This window comes from Ooceraea biroi, chromosome 4 (assembly GCF_003672135.1).
Source record: "Ooceraea biroi isolate clonal line C1 chromosome 4, Obir_v5.4, whole genome shotgun sequence".
NCBI lineage: Eukaryota > Metazoa > Arthropoda > Insecta > Hymenoptera > Formicidae > Ooceraea > Ooceraea biroi.
The window spans coordinates 14707540-14728275 of NC_039509.1; the positions used below are offsets into that span (position 1 = coordinate 14707540).

The 20736-nt window shown below is 43.8% G+C and overlaps 1 protein-coding gene across 2 annotated transcripts in view; it reads right to left on the reverse strand.

The window, feature by feature from the left end:
* The window catches only part of LOC105283880 (transcription factor cwo), a 41970-nt gene extending 29114 nt beyond the window's left edge, over positions 1–12856 (reverse strand). Inside the window, exons 1-2 of one of the 2 annotated variants that reach the window (XR_894764.1) lie at positions 10831–12856; positions 5598–7286 (exon numbers count right to left, since the gene is read on the reverse strand). Coding sequence is in view for 1 of the 2 variants with exons in the window: in XM_011347010.3 (XP_011345312.2) it covers positions 10831–10892 (62 nt within the window). In the remaining variant the exon portion in view is untranslated. Of the gene's footprint in view, positions 1–5597; positions 7287–10830 lie in introns of those variants that run through there. The other variant, XM_011347010.3, reaches the window with a different exon arrangement.
* Between the last annotated feature and the right edge of the window lie 7880 nt (positions 12857–20736).

Here is a 20736-nt window from a genome sequence, read left to right on the forward strand (position 1 = left end):
CGCAAGCTTCAAGAAAAACCTATGGGTTTCTATCGGTTTCCTCTGGTGGAATGTCCAATGAAACGTTCGTTACAAGTGTCGTGTCTCTCTCGAAGGGCAAACGTCCGTTCTCGTGTTCTCGTTGCAAAACGCCGATCCATTATGTCGATCCATCGGCCGAGCAGGTATTTCGAGAGGCAACCACTCGCACTACCGCGGGCATCGATTAGCGCGGTACGGCGCGTGTTCTCGCATGCGTCGGGCATAATTCTTTCGCGTTACGCAAGCTTCACGAGCCGAAAGTCCCCGCGAAATCGCATGCACCTATTCGCCGTCGATCACGCGCACGGAGCTACGAAAGGTCAAGGATACATTATAGTATGTACGCCTGGTTCACCATCAAAATCACTGAATCGTCAAACACTATTTGTAGCCTCCAAACCGCCATCCATATTCAGTGATCTCAGAATATAAGAATAAATAAGAGAGAAAATAATATAAAAACTGCGTATAATATATTTCATGATATTTCTACAAAAGAATCTTTTTCTCGATGCTCAAAGAATGCTGAAGAAACATAATAATGAAACACGTAATATCCGTATAGTGAGATAAGTATTTTTATTATATACTATTATTTGTCATAAATAGTTTCTCTTATAACATGCTATCCTTAATGCTCCTTATGATAAGGAGCTATCAGATGCAAAAGGAAGAAAGCCACCAGCTGCATCTGTTCTCGCATTGCGTATTGTTTTGCTCGACTATATGGTCGCGAAGAGAGCGCGCCGTGTATACTCGTATATACCGGGTCGTTCGTGTAAAAATACTAACCTACATCCCGCCGAGCGCGTGTCATGCAACGTGACTTCTGGCTCGCCGCCGCTTCGTGCCAATGATCGTACGCTCCCTGGCACGATAGTCGTTTGATCCGCGAGTTCGTCAGAAACGAGCGTGATGTTATAGATCAAACGTATTATCATGCAGCAGATGCATTATTCAATACAGTTAAATTAGCCCGATTACATATAAATGTATGTACAAATATGTGTATAATAATTGGTCTCGAATTAATCAAATATAATAATATTTTTCTCAAATATTTGTGATGTATTTAGTCAGAAAGAATTGTGTACTTTTATTCCGAAAATTATCAAGGTTCTTGAATTTATTTTCCAAGTCTCACCGACCATTTGCTAGTCTGGATATGATCCTGGACATCAGCTTGGTTTCATCTCCGCATAATCCCACGGGAAGCAGAATATATTTCACAATTCTAGAAATAGTACGACCGACACCGGTTAAATCTACTGGCGCCGTCCTCGATTTCGTAATTTCGTCGAGGCGAACCTTGACTTCGTCATGGTGTCAAAAAAATCGAAAGTCAAATGACGAGGATATTTGCAAGGTTGTCTCAAGTAGGAGGCGTGCGTTGCGGATTGTCAAAAATTGTTGAAAAGGACCCATCGCTTTATTGAATCTCGCAATATATTCTGATTGCAGAGATGACATAGTGGCGAAAGGATGAAACAAATTTCTCTCTTTCCGTCCGTTCGAAAGTTAAGCGATTCATCAATCGCGAAAGTTTGAATATAGCAGAACGGAAGATCAAAGTTTGAATATAGGTGAACAGAGAACGATCTCTAGAACGAGAGGCGACAGTCCACAGTTTTTCGCAATGAATCATCTGCCTGTCCGATAATGAGATCGCTGTACTATTTTCCACGAGCAGCAGCGCGTGCATTCATCGCTCGCGCGCGCTCGTGAGGCACGCACACACGTGCATATACGCGCAACGAGGACGGCGAAGTGCCAAGGTGACTCTCACTTTTTCCCGAACGACACTGAATCCTTCTATAACGATAGGAGTATCGACCTCGGACAGAGAGGCTACGAGAATTTGTAAACCGATAAATAATTTCACGAAAGCAACTACGGACAGTCACGGACAAATAGAATTAATTAATCATTTCTACGATGTTTTGCACCATAAAATCGTTAAGAGATGATGTACAGGGTGTCCCGGGTTTTAACCGACAAACTGCGGGAGCATATTCTACTAGTGGAAATAAGAAAAAATTCTTATATCGAGTTTGCTTAGAAATGCTTTATTACAAAGTTATAAACCAATATTGAAAAGAAATATCAGATAAGTAACAACGGATTTTTTCACAAAAATATAAATTATCTACGCAATGATTTAGTGACGCATTTCAAAATGTTGTCCTCGCACATCGATACAAGCTAGACATCGACGTAGTACAGAATTTGTTACGGTACGACATTCCTGAAAATTTTGTTGCATCTCAGTAACTGAATTAGTAATTCGTTGCTTTAAATCTTCAAGCGAGATTACTTCTGTACTGTAAACTTATTTTTTAAAGTTCCCCATAAATAAAAATCAAGAGGCGTTAAATCGGGCGATCTCGGAGGCCAGAAAACCGGTCCTCCTCGAGCAATCCACCTATGAGCGTAATGTTCATCTAACCAGTTTCTAACTTGTCTAGCATAGTGCGATGGACAACCGTCTAACTGTATCCAGCTGTTTTGGCGAAACTGCAGTGGCACATTTTCCATCAAAATTGGTACATGTGAATACACATAACATAAACATCTTCGACCTTGCAAATTCTACGCTATGTTCCGTTGTTACTTATCTCATATTTCTTTTCAATATTGGTTTATAACTTTGTAATAAAGCATTTCTAAGCAAACTCGATATAAGAATTTTTTCTTATTTCCACTGGTAGAATATGCTCCCGCAGTTTGTCGGTTAAAACCCGGGACACCTTGTAGATCTAGCAGTAACCGCGAGGAGTTAGTCGATGCAAATAATCATTAAATTCGCTGAAAATATTACGCACATAAGATTAATATATTTGCGCTTTTCCTATTAACGAGAACTCGAAAAGTCTGGCAGGAAATCAAATTACGAGTGACAGCTGTGTTGAGAACTTGCGTTCGCACTACTAATAATACCTCTCGCAAGTGATCTCGATAAAAACAAGGTGAAGTCGCACTTGTCCGATCATCCCCCGTCCAAACGACCCCATCGTCCGATCATACTATCTGGCGGTCCTGCGGGCGCCTTTGTCCAAAAATTCGACTTACGACAAGAACTTGAACAAAGCGATGCGAGGGAAACGACGTGAATCTTATTTCGTACACTGCTTGCTGGCACTTTGTCTCGCCTTATCGCGACACGAATGGCTTTATCGTCGAAATTTTCCATCGCGCGTGAACCGAGCGAGGAGGCCCCGACGAATCGTGATCGCGTCGCCGTGCGATGTCGAAACGTCTGATACATACGCACGTGTTGATTTTCAGCTCGCACGCAATGACGGACTACAGCGGGGATGGGGGGGATCGGGGAGACGATTGGCGATCGATTAACCCGACCGCGCCGGTCGAAAGTCGATTTACGCGCAAACGGGCGCATCTGGGTGTCGTCGCACGAGATGCAAAAGCCCATGGCCGGCGATAATAAATAGCCGATGACAGGCGCGGCTGCGGCGGGGTATGTATAAATATCGCGCGACCGCCACGTCGCCAGAATTATTGGTGCTCGTATCGAATTCCATTGATGTCATCGCCGGACTCCTATTTCGGAGGTCCTCGCGCCGCTAGGCCTCACTCGTGTACTCCGCAACCCCGCAATCGTGAATGCATTGCCGCACGCACAACGCACGCATACATACATGTGCAGGCAGTTTTGTCAAGAAATCTACCGTCTCTATTCTTTAGACGAAAATCCTTGCGTTGTTGATTCGCTTGCCTAATGCGATGATGTTTCTGCGAAACTAAAGTCGCGTTATCCTGATAAGAACCGATGATGGCGTGACTATTTGGCGTGGCAATTCGCAGATAATTAGCCATTTAGACGCAGATAATTATCGTGCGAGTACTTATTACTCGCAAGTATAAAGAATGGTTGTATGAAAATTTTATAAAGCGTGAAAAGAAATCAGCTTATGTTTACCTCCACCTGATTTAGTCTATTTAGTTATGAATACATGATTTTGTTATTTACCTATTCAATGTAATTTAGTTAATTAGTAGTTATCAGATATAAACAAGAAACAAAAACAGATTTCTTTTCCTGGGGTAAAATAGAAGAGGGTATTTTTTAATTCTAAATACATAGAAAAAAGAGCAAAAGAAAAAAAAGCAGAGCAATAGTCGATAGATTCTAATGCGATATGCATCCAAGAGCAAGTAAAGTGATTAGAAGATCGAACTCATCGATCAACACCTTATCATGACAGACAAGTGCTCTTTGCAAAACCGTATGTACCGAAGACAACAGCGGAAAGTTTTAGTCTCCCCCTTACAGAGAAGTTATCGATGTTGATTGCAATTCCGAAATCATAAAGGAAAAGTACGGAGGCTAAAGATGCAGCTCGTAATATTCGTCTGATGCGCTGCTCCAAGAACGGGGAGAGAACTTGCTGCTGAAGGAGGTCAGAGATTTAGTGTGCGAGGGAGCAGCGCTCTTAATTCATATCGAATGATTTAAAAACGCTCATACGGAACGGCCGTGATTTATGCCGGAGCACGTGTCACGACTCATTTGTCATCGTTATCCTTTTCCGATCCTGATCACGTCGTGTAATGATCATGCACCGAAGAAAAACGTTCCCAGAGCGTATGGGGAAAGCAGTGCTCCAGAAAGGCGATCGCGAAAATAGAAGAAATGTGATAGCATAGTATTCTCCAGCGATAACATTAATATCCATCGGTCTAACAATTTCACAAAGACACTCTTAAATAATCACCCCTCGCAAAAATTTACCGGTAATTCTATCGCTCTCGTATTTATCACATCAGCTTACCGTTTCACCATTTATTTACCGTATCATTTGTCTCTATTCTTTACCGCTACTTTCATTATTTCGCTATTAATTTCATAATCAAACATTATATCGTCCCTCGCATGATACATGACTCGCGACCGTTGTGATTAGCCCCTTATTCTCTCCTGCTCGATTGCGGGCGTTACTCGCGGGCATGGCATTTTAATTCCAGAAAGATAACGCGCACTGCCAAGACATATTTGCGTCAAGCGCGAGACACAATGCTGCTAGGAGGAATTTATACTACTTGAGCGCAAAAAGTCGGCGCGCAATTGCGGCGGTCGTGGTAACACGCGATAATTATCGCGATTTGCCGTCGCACTCGGAAAATGTGTTCGGAATAGGCCTCCACAATAGCAGGCACTTTAGAGATTTACTCTGCACATGGAGCCACGTGGAGCCATGCAAAATGCATGCAGGCACGCTACACACGCGCGTACACGTATGTTAATTATGCACATTTCTTGAATATGCATATCTAAACACTCGCAGTCAGCGTCGTGCGCGCGCAACGTTTCGCTACGCGCTATTATACTCTCTTGAGCTGTACGACACGTGTCACTAATTCGTATGGATTAATTCTTCCGACAAACTGTTTGTTGACTCGTCAGGCTGCTTGATCGACAGGTGAAACGTGTAAGAACATTCATGATGCAGAACGCAACAGGCGCTTCACGCATCGTCATTTTCCATTAGCGTTTCACAATTCAGCCTGTTGAATTTTGCGGTCTCGTGAGTAAACTTGGGAATATTATTTTTCTTTTAAGTGCTTAGCATTTCTGAAGAGGAATTCTCGCCGGCTACACTGCAAATTCAAGTGCGCAGTAACTGCACATTTCTATGTAAAATCACACGTTTATTGTGTGCTTAACTTGATTTTCTATATAAAAATCATGCATTTAGATATCGAATCTAGATGTTTTCAACAATGTGACTGAGTCTTTAATAGCATTCTTTCTCAATACATCGATTTTTTTTCTGTCCTATCAATTCATATAATGAAACTGTAACATCATATTGAAATACTAACAATATTAGTGAAATTCTAATATAGTTTAATGTTACTTTTTGCCCAGGGTACATTTCATCGATGTATCAATTATTTACTTTCACTTAACATTTATTATTACATTATGTTACTCTCAGTAGTAAATAAATCGCTCGTAATAAGCGAATATGTAATACCTGCTAATAGGCGATTAATTATTCAAGATTAAATACGGTCTTAAACACGCCGTAATATAACACGTAATATTTTTCGCAGAAATAACATCTGCACGTATACCGTGAGAAACTCGCGTACGGAGGCTTTTCACATAATCCCAATTTATCATCAGTTACCCCAGATTATACTCCCAACGTTTCCAGAGCTCAATAAAGGCGAATGTTGCAATATAATGCATAGCATTACTCAGAAATGCTTCCGTGTTGCAACTGAATCTAGGAAGCACGGACCGAATTTGCCACTGTTTTACATCTTCAAATTAACTAAAATAGAACGGACATAGAAAAAGAGAGAGAGGGAATTTGACAGTCGAATAAAATCAACAAGATTCCATCATGTCAGGAATGCGGTCGAGAATTCAGAAATTCGTGCGTGTCACCGACGTCGCCGAAAAAACGCGATATACTCTTATCGACAGTATCAGAGTACGGATAACGCTGCTCCGAAATACCTAGTATCCGCCCGGCGCCCGGTATCTTGAATCGCGACGCGGCCCCGTTCAGGTCGCGGTTCGTTTCCATGACGCAGGCACTCATCCCGCTTACGTCAGTCGCCATAGCCTTCGTCGCGACGTGCGTCGCGCGCGTGTGGGTATTGTTACCGCGACGACGTTACGACGTAGCCGATATCAAAATTGCGAACGGCCGAGACTAGTTCGAAAGCTGCTTATCTCTTTGCCAAATGCGAGTTCGTGACTCGCGAGGTGAGATATCGCGATCTGCCGGAGCGATATTTCCGTCAGACCGCGGGACGTGTATCCCTAAGGAAGAGAAAAATAAAAATAAGGCAAGGAGGTGCAAATCTGGAATCAAAATCGCACGCGAGAAAAGCACCGATTGATCTCAGACATTATATTTTGCAGATTAACGTTGTGTCAAAGCAAGGGAAGGTTTAAACTCCTTGACATTGTATATATTAATTAGCACGTTAATCCTTTGTATACTTTTTAATTTTATTTTTTTAATTTTCTATAATTTCCACAAGTTGTTGTTTGGACGCTGTCAGTGTCTTGGCGCTCCTTTCGATTTGATCTTCGGCATCTGTGCGCGACAGCTTGCATCCTCTTCATAACTAATTGCGTTAACTAGCGCAGGTGGTCGGACGTGCGGAAATCGCGTGTGGATATCCATACGCGTGTATCTACATAGGTACGCAGGCACACACGCGAATAAATCCGTGGGTATCGATTGGCGGTGTCAACGGCCGATGCGATAGCTCGTATCGCCAATCTGCGAAATGTCGTTTTATAGATAGAACAGCTCGGAGCCGACTTGGCCTCGCTCGCCACGTATGCTCAAAGGTTACATTCCAGACGTTATGGACAAAAAGAGTTTTTCCACATTGCTGTACATATATATAACCATGGAACAATAATATCTAAGGATTAACAATGTTACCTCCACAATAAAAATAACATTAATAACAGAATCACATTTAATTTAAATTACATTTAGTGGTTACTAGAATAATGTATAATTATTTGTACTATACTATACATCGTTACTTTTAATATCATTTAATATCATTTTTAATATCAGACGTTTTTAATATAAACGATAACCATCACTTTAATGTCCAAACTCAAACGACGCATTTTCGATATTGAAGATGCAACCTGCATGGTGACTCTTCGTTTTCTCGATCACACATATCGAGCTAGTAACATGTACGTTTAATTGACGCCCGCCGATAGTCTGCAATTTCTATCTTATCTCGCACACGCGGCCATGAATCTTTCGGTGGTGCGCTCTTTCAAGGGGATACAAATATAAAGCATATCTCTCTCTCTCTCTCTGTATAAGTCTAATTATCTGAATGCGAACGGCGGGACCGCGGGGAGGTGGAGGAAAGGTATACGTCACGTTCGAGCCGAGGCACCTGCGTGTGCTCGCGATAACGATAACATCGCACGCGGTTTTCCGCATACTGGAAAGCAGATCATGCGATAACGTCCCTCTCGACATCGCGGGCTCCGAGACGTCACACTAAAATCATGAATGAAACCGATCGCTATGTGTGTGCGCTATACCTTTGTTTGTTTAATGAGATCCGCGATGAGACGAAAGCGGATTGCATAATACAAGTTTTCCGTTATCCAAAAATTATCGTCGCTCGCGGAGGAAAACTGGGTATCTTACCTCGTGCGCTGAAAGTTTAAAATTATTTGAGAAAGGCGCTAAAGAAGATTAAAAAACTCACATTCGCGTGTACTGAAAGATCTAAATATTCTACTACCCTCGTAAGTCATGTTCCGGTGTACAAGTCTCACGACAAAGAGGACGAATGGCGAATTATTCAGCTGTTTTCGAGACCGATGAAAGAACTTGGATGTAAGAAAAACAGCAAAGCGAACTATCAGAATAGAAGACTGGAAGCACCGTGTGCTTGGCGATGTTACGCAACGAAAATACGCGCAGGCTTAAACACGTAAATATTTTTTTACGTAATAACCCACTTGTGAGTGTAACAAGAGCAGAGAAGGGAATGTACACGTCGCGAATTTTCAGTTCCAGCCATTTTTCTCAGATCTCGCATTACGTTCAAGCATCATAATTTAACTCGCCGATGACCGGAAGACAAACCAGAGATAACTAACGAGCACGCGAAGCCGCGAGTTCTGGGCAGGACCTCAGAGAACTCTCCGCTCATTATGTCACCAGTTGACGCAAAACTGCCCCGCGTTTATCGCTCTCGCTCTTTTCCTCCTTTTTTTCCAATCGTCACGCGCTATGCCGTGCGCACGCGTGTCGTGTCTCTCTTTTTCCTCTCGCGTGAAGCAAAAAAAGGAGACTCCATCCTGCGAGTTGCGACTCCGCGAAGCCGTCCATCGGCCATCGCGCCGGCGATCCGCTCGTGTGCGACGTGCTCGCGAAGTGCTCGAATTGCGAAACGAATAACGACACGTCGCTCGTCCCTGCGTGGTGCAATCCAGAGCCGACAGAGCCGCCTCCATCTTGCACGCACGTGCACGCGACGCTGTAAGAGGCGTAATGACTTGTATTTCGCTGCACGCGTCTCTCTATACACGTGACGAATGACGGCAGCCGGTTGACCGCGGTGAAACACGTTCCGACCCGTGACTCCGCCGTTTACGCGCGACAGCGTGAACTCGTAGAAATCTCGCATTTTTTCCCGTTCGCGTGCTCGTAAACAGCGCGGCGCGCATCCCGAACGCGGTTAAACCGAGCGGTTTTAAACCATTTAAAATATCGGTGCGCGCAGCAGCCGTGCCCGCGCTCGCATTATTAATATTTACCTGGCGATATTTATATTCGCGTTTATCCGCGATCGCATTTATCTGCGTCAATTTATGCCGCTCCGCTCTTTATTTGTTACGTGTTTTTTTAAATATTTTTCGAAATATATATTTCAAAACGGAGACAGCTGCGCTCCCGGAATGGAAGCGGAGCTGTTAGCTCCCTCGCTGGAATCTAATTGAAATTCAAATGCGAACGGAAAATCGCGTTTGTGTGTACAAATAAATGCCTGTTATTTCTCACGACTCGCGCGCACACGTCGAGTTGACGGTAATCGATAGTGTTAGTAGCAGTGGTTGCGGTAATTGATAAAGCTAAACTTTGTACGAGAGAGATCTCTATTAAATCTCATTATCTTATATGGCCTCACGCACAATCAACGAGTCCACTTACGTTTTCGATATTATCCGGACTAAATTACTTACGCTGCCTACATTTTCTTTCTCTATATCTAATCTGCAGATACGCACCCACAGAAAAGATTTCTGGACTTAATGCTATTACTCTTTAAACTATCATAAAATAAGATCGCTATAGCGACAATCATATTTATTATTGAAAAGAAGCATATTTTAATCTTGAATAGAAAATTCGAAAATCTAGATTCAAATAATCTTGGTGCTATCCCATTAATTTTCTCAGAAGGATTTAGATACAAATTTGTAGCAAGTTAAAAATATTCTTGATTTAAGAATATTGTGAGATCTAAAAGACATCTTATTCTATTCTTCTAAGAGAATTTGTAGAATCTGCACAAAACGGCCAATATTTATGTGTTGCAATCGAAAATCGGGAAAGTGTTTCTGTTATTTACAATGAATAAGTGCAATACTCTACAAGAAATATTAAAAGATATGGAAATGTCTTATCTCGAATCTTATTTCTCAAGTAAGTATATTGTATATACTTACTTACATTTCCATGTCTTTTAATATTTCTTGTAGAGTATTGCACTTATTCATTGTAAATAACAGAAACACTTTCCCGATTTTCGATTGCAACACATAAGTATTGGCCGTTTTATCCGAATAAAGGACGCAGGAGCGCCGAGTCGACGAGCGACCGTGAGAAATGATGCGTCGACATCGACAAAGCCTACTATAAAGTGGCGCTAATATCAGGTTATTCTACATACAAGAATATATGAGCATAAATTTGTACACGTTACTCTTGTCTCAAGACAGTAAGACAATCTTATTTAATTCGAGAGAGAAGAATAGAAATTACTGATTTAAATTAAAAATTGTTTTATCTTCATATTTTTTATACTTGTAACACGATTAAATTAGTCAAGAATATTTTTCGTCTTGGTATCAGAAATCCTTTCTGGGGGTGCGATCTTAGATACTGCAGCTTAAACAGAGACGACAAACTGGCCAGCACTCGCTGAGCACAAACTACTGGCGCGTGCGCAGCTGATCTTCGACCTCTAATTAATTCGGTTACTTTAAAAGCACTCGCGTGTATACACGCACGCACGTGTGCATATGTACACCTGACACGCACGTGCACTTACCTCTCGTATTTCACCTGCATCGAGTGCGCGGAGTCCTCCCAGTAATTCTGTGTCTCCATCATCCTGCCGCATAGAACGGCGGCGGGTACCGCTGGCTCTTCCGGATTCTCGCAACGATCACTTCCGCCCTCGCTCCACTTCGCCTCCTCTCGTATCTCGCGCGTCCGCGCTGCGCTGCTCCGTTACTCGGCTACTCGCGTTCTCTCGCGCTCCGCGAAACTCCTGCGGAGTGCCGGATGCACAGGCGCGCGCGCGCGAGCGGCGGGAACCGTAATCGACGGAGCGAAGCGCGTAATCACGTGACGGCCCGCTCGAATCGGGCGACGCTTCTCGGATTCCTTCGCCCGTCCGATTCGGGAGCTCTCGATCGATGCGTTCGTGCACGATCGGCGAGTTTGAATTTGAATTCGAGTGCGGAGGCGCGCGCTGCTCGCGGTCGATCGCGCCGGCGATAACGACGACGACGTCGATGACGGCACACGCGTGGGAAGAATCCTCCCGGCTCGCACGCACGCACGCACGGCACGACGTTGAGAGGGTGTACCGCGCGCGGAGGAGGTTAGGTTGGTTTCACGTCCACGGGCTCACTGAACACGCGACGGGGACGGCCGGCGGGCGCTCCGAGAATTCGCCTACGACGCTCCGAGTCCGGTCTCGCGACGCGCGATATCCGTGCTGGCGCCCTCTTTCTCCTGCCTCCCACCTTCTCGCGCGCGCTCTCACTCTTCTCACCTCTTCTCCCTCTTTCTCTTCCTGTTCTCCGCCCTCCCGTCCTCTCCTCTTCTTCTCTCTTCCTCCGTGCTGCCGCGCACGGGCCAGCGACCGACCGGTCACGCCGATCCACCTTCGTCGCGAGGACGGTCGAGAATCGAGAACTCGCTCGATCTCCACTCTTCGTCCTCCTCTGCAAGTCGCGGATTATCCTTTCGCGCGCTTCGCCTCCGTTTTCTTTCTTCGTCTCTCCCAGCGACCTCTCGCGTTTCAACTCGCGACGCGCACCTTCACGACGAATTGCTTCCGCGGGAGATCTCTCGGCACGGCGCGCCGCGCTCGATGTCCGCCACGCCGCTTCGCCCGGCGTCACCCTCCGATTCCCACGCTTCTCGGCTGCCGCGCGAGGACACCGCGGACACGGCGATAGCCGACCTCGGGGTATGCCGATGGCAGCCGGGCACCGCTCTTTCGGAGCGCGCGAGGGAACACGCGCGATGCCAGGGGCGTTCGGCGCGGCTGATAAGGCCGTTGACTCGCGACCGCGAAATTCCGCGACCGCTGCCTCGGGACAGTCGGCAGCCTCGCGACGCGTGTCGCCTCGCACTCGCTCGCAGTCGCGATCGGAAGAGGTCGCGGGGACGAACTCGCGGAACCGCGGCGGTACTCGCGACCGATCCACCTCGTACGGATGCCTCGATGCGCGATCGCCGATGGGTGGATGGACAGATCGCGCTCCGAGTGACTCGGCGGGGCGAATGACGGTGCGGATGCAGGTGCGCAACACGCGCGTCGTCGCCTCGCGGCCGCGCCACGCGTGATCACGCGCGGCCCTACTCGACGCGAGCGGCGCGATCCCCGCTCTGGTGGGAGTAAATCCGGAGCCGCTGCCCAGGTGCGGCTGCGACGACCGCGAGATCGGGCACGCGGGGAATAGTACTGTTGCCGCGAACAACATGGTATCAAGCATTAACTCGAGTCGCGGAAATTTTCAGAAATTTCCTAGCGTTGTCACAATTATCGGGAATCGTAAAATAAGAAAATACATAAGCATTCCTGTGTGACAGACGTTCGCGGTTCTTTTTTAGCAAATAATCGCCGAGGTTTCGTTATCGCTTGTTCTAAATATACAGTGCTGGCAAAAAGTTCCGGAACGGTTAAAAATCTTGGAAAATAATGATTTAGTGGAAAAATGTTTCAAACAAAAAGTATAGGGCTTAAAAGAATCTATTAAATGATGATATGTATTTGACCTTGGTATGACCTTGGAAAGCCCGGTCATGGTCAACATAAAAATCTTGAATGGAAACCCCTATTTTTTATTACATATTCTTGTAGCTTAGCTCGAGAGCTCTTCGAAACGCTATAATAAATTTTTTTTCTCTCACGTACTTTTTGACTTATGAGGCTCGAAGGTTACACAGTACCGCCGGCATTAGAATTACCCAAGGTGTACCGCGTGGAGGTTGCACGGTCGGATTTACACCTCTCTTGTGTGTGTGTGTGCGTATGTGCGCGTGTATGAGTGTGCGTGTGTTTTTCATAAAACTAACTTCACAAAAATAGTTTATACTCGTACGTACGAACAACGGCATTAATGCCGTCCGAAAATACGCGTGACGCACCTAAGAAAGCGCGTCACTTACAAACTTTCTCGCGCATAGGTGCGGTGTTCCGATAACTATTTTGCTCGCTCGTGTTTACCTCACCTACAACCGGCACTGTGTAAGCGACCCGATTTTTCCACTAAATCATTATCTTCCAAGATTTTTAACCGTTCCGGAACTTTTTGCCAGCACTGTATAAAGGAATTCAATACTTGATAGTAGTCGATATTGGGGACATCCGAGAAACTTCGGCATTAGCGAAATTTATTCCGAGACCGGAGCGACGTAGGCGAAATTGATTTCCTGACGGGAGGTAGGTAGCGTCTGCGGAAATTATAAATAACGAAATTTTCTTTCAAGAATCGCGCGGAGTCGCGAGTTCTCGTTCGCAAGTTCGGAGCGTGCAGTGACGCGAGCGGGCGATGGCGGTGAGCGAGCGCGCGCGATAAAGCCCTGAAGCGTTCTCGACGCATCACGTGTCGAGATAATCGTACGCGGAACGATACGATACGGCGTCTGAAAATAGCTCGGTGCGCGCGTGCACCACATGCGCGACCGTCAAAACAAAAACAAACATGATCCCGAGAAACGTTGCATCTCATCGATCGGCAACGATATTTCGGCGTCAGGAAGAGATCGTTTTACGCGCGGATGATTACGATCGGTAACGGCACCACCAGTCTACAGACCTATATGTGTTCTCGTCATTTCCAAACGTTCCACGGATAAATGATCTCGCGGATTTATTCGAGTACGAAGATAGCGTACGAGCACGTCGATATCGCCGTTGGAAATGATCGTAAAATCGGATGAGGAAATACCAGAAGACGGCGTACGATTTAATCTTGAAGATAAAAGAACATTATTGCTGTGCTGTTGTCGTACCGAGTTCGGATGATTCAGATCACCGTATAAATAGCGATGACATAAAGTAACGTGATAACTACGAGTTAACTTTTAAAACCGGCGAGTGAGTTTTTAGAATCCTTAAAAAAGGATTTGAGAAACCGTAAAATCTTCTGGCTTTAGTCAAAGTTAATAGAACTCTTCCCTTTAATAGCGTTTTCATTGCTGATCGATAATAATAGGGTGCTTGTATCTCGGTATTATTACTCTCTCATCGCTCTTCGCATCGCTTCCTATTAAGTCCACGCGTGAAGCGCAAAATTCGTGACGAATTTATCTTTCAAGTACATCTATGAAGAATGTGGTAAAAACACGTTTCTGTTGTGAGGATTAATAGTTGCTTGCAAAATTGCGATTTTATTCTTTCCGGCGATTTATAAAAAGACTTTTTGTGCCTTTTTATAGATGCTTATATAAATATTTGTACGTCAAGTTATGCAATATATTCATTATGAGACATTAATACAATTAACAGTGTCGGTATGCATCGTTTACTTTGTTTAATGTAATTTATTATTTATATTTAATGTAATTTGCATTTATATATATTACAAAGATTTTTTACATACGAATTATTTTATTTGGCATAATATGACGATAATATAATTTTAATAAGCCTAGACCTAATGCCACACCTAAAACTCTTACATCTAATCGTATGATATCATGTTCGATGCGTTCTCGTAACACCGGTGACATTGAAAATCAATCCCTGATAACTGACGCGTCTCAGATCACGAATTTTATTGCATCAAGTCGAACGTATGTGTTTTTATCGTATAAAAAATCATGCACAAGAAAAATATCAGCACATATACTTTTTAAAGACTTAACAGAAAATTTTGTTAATTAAAAACTAATTTTTGAAAACTGGAAAAACGTGTAAATGTAATGTTGCGGAATGCAACAGCCTAAAAGTAATCAAACGCACTCGAAGTTGCAAAAAAACGATAAATGAATTTTAAAATTAACAATATATAAAGACGACAAATGTTTTTAATTTGTGCTCCGTATCTATAGCATAAGAGAACAGAAAGATTCAAATGTCATAAATTTATAAATTATGTGTGTGTGTCAACGCGATCGATAGGTATAAAGTAACAACTACATGCTAAGTCGCTGCCAAGTAGCTTTCAAACAGGCTATCGAGGATCGAACCTGAACTGTGCAACTTCGTCCTCGCGGCGGGGACGCCGGCCGATGATGTGAATGCACGCGGGTGATGGGGACTGCAGCTTGCACGAAAAAATAAAAGAAAAGAAGAACAAGAGAGAGAGAGAGAGAGAGAGAAAATATTGGCAACTTTCCAGGTGAAAGTCTCCGCGCAACTCGCGTGGGCGAAGCGGGGACTTGAGACGCTACTGACCAAGGCACGTAGCATAACCGTCCCATGACGGCGGCGGGGGATGGACGGGGAGGCGGCGAGGAAGGTGAGTGGCGATCGGGGGCGTGGAGTGGGGAGCACGCGGCGGTCACCACGCTATGCGACACGTGCGCGTGACGTCACGGGGCCAGTCACGCGAGCACCGTGTGCTCCCGGTCACGTGTTCTGTCACGCGCTCGCCGCTTCGTCCCTCCCTCTGCCTCCCCCTCCTCCACAGCCACCCCCCCCCCCCGCCGATTGACCGTCGGTTCTCCTTTCTAACGCGGCTATATGCGCATGTATATCTCATCGCTTTTCTTTCTCTCTTTCTCCCGCGACAATCTATTACGTTCCCCCAAGTGCATGCTCTCTCCTCTCTCTTCCGTCATCTCCTCTGGCGTAATCATTTTAAGACGATGATTTCGCGATTACCTTCTGATGTCTGCTGACGCTAAGATTTTACGATTGCTCTTCGACCCTTGGATTCCTGATTCGAGTCGTTTGCTTCTCCACCAAATAACAACTAATGCGAAATATTTAACGTAAACATAAATAATGTATGCTTCTCAGTACATGACGCAACAAACGTCCCTGTAGGTTTGTTTTGTTCGTATGTAAATTTTAATTAATGCCGATAATTCTGATAATGGCCAAAGTTGTTTGCCCGCGGTATATTTACATTCTCTGTAAATATTATTCTTTTTTTCCTACATATTTACATTATATATATATATATATATTTAAATGTTGTATTCAACGTTTTTTTTGTGTGCTAGACTTGAGCTTAGACTTGTTTCTATTAATGCTAATTGCAAGTCTGCTTCTGATCTGAGAAATTGTTTTTGACTGAAAGAGGTCACAGAGAGCAGAGGAGTAGGTACTTGAAGAAAAAAGAAAGAGATAAGTCTTCCCCGTCCACGCAGTGCGCCGAGAGGGCAAGGAGCATGACGTCGAACTGCGAGCATCTCGTAACGTAAAGCGCTTTGTGAAAGAACGATTGATCGCGGGGTATAAATATGACGCGCTCCAAGTATGCGCGCAGCACGTGCAAGTGCCGCCCACGCGGGAGCACTATTTCCAGCGTGAGAAATTCAATTGGAGTGAAAAAAGGGTCAGCGCTTACGTCGCGCGTTGCCTCTAAAGAGACGTAGGATGGTAGGAAACTTTGCTCGCGCGCGCTCGTGGGATTTTCAGGTTCAAGTACGGAGGCGAACGTGCATCTTGGGAACGCGAGGACCTATCGGGCCTGCGTCTGTCGTTTCCACCCCGTGCACGGGAGTCCAAATACCAGGACGAGAAGGGAACGTCGTCGTGACGAGCGAGCGCTATAATTACGCGCCGAGCGAGCGAATGTTCTAATTTGTCAAGGACAAACGAGCGGACAGACCGCGGTTTCACGAGGCGCGATTTTTCAGGCGCGACGATTGATGAGGAGGCTTGGCCGATACTATTTACCCTCGCGCCAGCATTTTCCGAGCACTTTCATCCTGCGAGGAAACATGCGCGGGAGGATCTGGCGCGAACATCGAGCAAGTCTGTTTGCAAGACTTGTCGCTGAGTGAAAAGTTGTGTTGAGCTCTCGGGAGATTTTTTTCGATACTGTATCATTTAACAATCTATTGTGTTAGCCAAAAAGTAATTGCGTTTTTTTCCAATAGAGGGACATACATGTCTTGAAATGTAACTAACTTCATTCTAAACCGCAAATTCATTATGTAGGTTAACAACTCACGGTTCAAGCTTGTTTTAGAAAAAGAAAGTACACGATTTCGTTAACAATTGTTTGTTTGCCGTCGATTTCAAAATGGAAAATCAAAAAGAACATTTTCCTCATATTTTCTTTTATTACTTCCGAAAAGGGAAAAACGCTGTGCAAGCTCATCAAAAGTTATGTCATGTATATGGCGAAGATGCTTTAAAACTGCGGCAGTGTCAAAATTCGTTTACTAAATTTCGATCTGCAGATTTTAATGTGAAAGATGCACCACGCTCAGGAAGGCCAATCGAAATTGATGATGACAAAATAAAGGCACTGATCGATTCGAATCGGCGTTTAACGACACGAGAGATTGCTGAGAATCTTAACATATCGAAATCGAGTGTTGAAAACCATTCAAAACGACTTGGATACATTGGTAAGCTCGATATTTGGGTAGCACATGAGCTGACAGAAATTCATCTCACTAAGCGTATTGACATCTGCGATTCTCTTTTGAAACGTGAGGAAAATGATCGATTTTTGAAACGCATGATAACAGGCGACGAAAAATGGATCGTCTACAACAACGTCAAACGAAAAAGATGGTGGAGCAAGCGTGATGAACCTGCTGAAAGCACTTGAAAAGCAGATATTCACCAAAGAAAGATTATGCTGTCAGTCTGGTGGGACTGTGTATTTTGAGCTGCTTGCAAGGAATCAAACCATTCATTCAGACGTATACTGTCGTCAACTGGATAAATTAAATGATGCCATCAAACAGAAACGTCGAGAATTGGTGAATCGCAAAGGTGTTGTGTTTCACCATGATAACGCTAGACCACGTACAAGTTTGGTCACTCGTGAAAAATTCTTGCAGCTTCGATGGGATGTGTTACCATGATGTTACCACATCCACCATATTCGCCAGACCTGGCACCATCAGATTACCATTTGTTTCGTTCTTTGCAAAACGCCTTGAATGGTAAAACCTTTACTGCTGATGAGGATATCAAATCGTTGTTGGAATTGTTTTTTGCTGAAAAAGATAAGAACTTTTTTGAGCGCGGAATCATGAAGTTGCCTGAAAAATGGCAGAAGATAATCAAACAAAATGGACAATATATTGTTTAATAAAGTTTTTGTTTCCCATGAAAAATTCGCCTTTTATTTATATAAAAAAAAACGCAATTACTTTTGGGCCAACCCAATATAATTACGAATGTTTCTTTCTCTTTGCTGAACGATCCCAAGATCTGCCCTTTTCAATTTACAATTCAACGCTGGCCGTTTTCACGTATCATAGGAACGTATCACTAACGCTGATATCCAAGAAACTCGTCAGAGGTTGTTTCCGCCCTCAGTTAAAGGCACGTCGATATTTGTTAGCGTGCATTCCTGCCGCTTTCGCACCAAAAAGTCACGTAGCCCGAAATGACGATCGCCGTTTAAGCGACGCATATAATTTCATTCCGGCCGGCGCACAGAGAATCCCGTCGAGCGCCGACGAAGGAATTTAAATTGGCTCGTCTTGTAGGCAGGATCCGGAACTACAGGTTCAACAGCTGCTCGCGTCTCGGAAAGCGCGGGGCGAGAGGAAGGAGAGAGAATTATTTCGTTGAACGAGTCGCGCCGGCGCTCGAGCGACTCGCCTCGCGCTGCAAAAGTTTGTTTAGTGCATCCAGTGATACAATAGAAGCAAGACATAATACAAGCGAGACTCTGCAAAAGTTTCTTTAGAGCGTTCACGTAGTATTATTTAATATTATTTAATATTCAGAAAATCCATGTTTATCGATTTAGCGTCGTGGATGAAAAAGAGAGTTCCTCGAAAAGGGACCACCGCGAATCAAGTCTGCTGAGATGGCATTTATAACTGTCATTTATCTTTTCTTCCCTTACCCGAGGGCGTCGGTGGATAAGGATTGATTATTTGTTAGCTCGCGTGAATCAGGGGTGGGCGCGTGTCATGCGTAGAGGAGAATCCCCTATTTATGAGATATGCTCCTAATATGAGATAATGGAGTTTCTGCTAAACTAGTGAGCACCATCTGTTAATTCCACCATAAACTTATTACTCTTGGTGTAAAATGTATTTAGTGAAAAATTCATTGTTCGTTATTGCGTTTAGCTTTTGCAAGAAAAGGTTTGGGAAATTGTGAACATGTCAAAGAAACTTAAGGTAAGTCTTTAAACCTTGTTTATTACATAATAAAGAAATGGTTGGCAATAAATTCAGTATGCAATGATAGAGTAGAATCGTAGTAACAGGAAAATACGCGATTTGTTGAATTGCTTAATTGTAGAGGTTAGATTTCATGATCGCGGAACCGCTGGGCGTGTGGCTCGTATAATGAGATATTCAGGGTACTCTTAATATGAGATAATTATTGCTCGAATATGAAGATTATGTAGTGTAATAAAAAGAAAGATAATACTACTTAAGGTTAAAGAAAAGTTAATACGAATTTATATTACGAATTTTTGTGTATTTAAATTTTATAGAATCTGACTATGGAGGTTAGAGAAACGAGGAAGCGTTGACAGTGGAATCGTGAAGATTTGGCGAAGGCTGTGGCAGCAGTATTTTTATAAAAATATCTAATAAAGTTTTTTACTTGCAATACTGATGTATTTTGCACTTTTAACACCGATTTCTCAAGGTCTTATTAATCTTATATTAGGAGCACACTTTCGCGATCTTGCGTAAAGCTGTTTTTTCAAATTTTTTTAATTTTCAGAAAAAATAATATTTAAAGTAGATTTTTCATTTCACCAAGTTTTAGCTTATTAAATTCTCTCCAAGAGAACGTATTACATTTTTAAATTCTGCCTATAGATTTCCTTACATTCGGCAAAATCGATATGGTATCTCATAATCGGGGACTTTCCTCTAATACTGCGCCAGAATCAAGAATAACCCGGACTCGGCGTGGATCGCGTTTATTTCCTCGCGTTTCGCGTGCACAGGATAAGTCCGGCTATTTTCGTGTCGGCCGGCGCGCACGTTACGTTCGTCCGCGCATACGTCAAGTTCGTGCCTACTTTGTCGCTGGGATCCGATTTTGGGATCGCCCCTTCCTGCTTATATCAAATTCGCGCGCTAATTTCGTCGCCGGTTCTGAGATCTCGTGCGAAACACACAGTCGCGGCCACAGAGAGAAAGTCGTGCTCACGATCACATAATTAATTCATAATTCATCCGATGAATGTATGCTAATCGCGGCGGAACTATTTTTACAGAAAGAGAGAGAAATAATTCACGATACTGTCACAGGGAAAAGATTCGCGTGCCGCTGAACTCTCAACGGAAGCATTGCACCCCATACAGCACCGATTAATACAGAAAGCTTTCAGGAAGGTTTTAAAATCATTTCAAGATTTCACATTTCATATGCAACATTTCTGAAAGGATTCCGCAATATGTCATATGAAATGTTGCAACAGAAATGTTTCTAAAACCTACCACATGCAATAAATTTGAAAAAATGTGAATATTGTAAAAAGTAAAATTATATATATATACAGGGTGGCCCATTTTAATTTATACAGTCGATTTTTTAAAAAACTAAAAGAGATACGAAAAAATGTTTCAGACAGACATGTCACGATTTCGAGGGGGA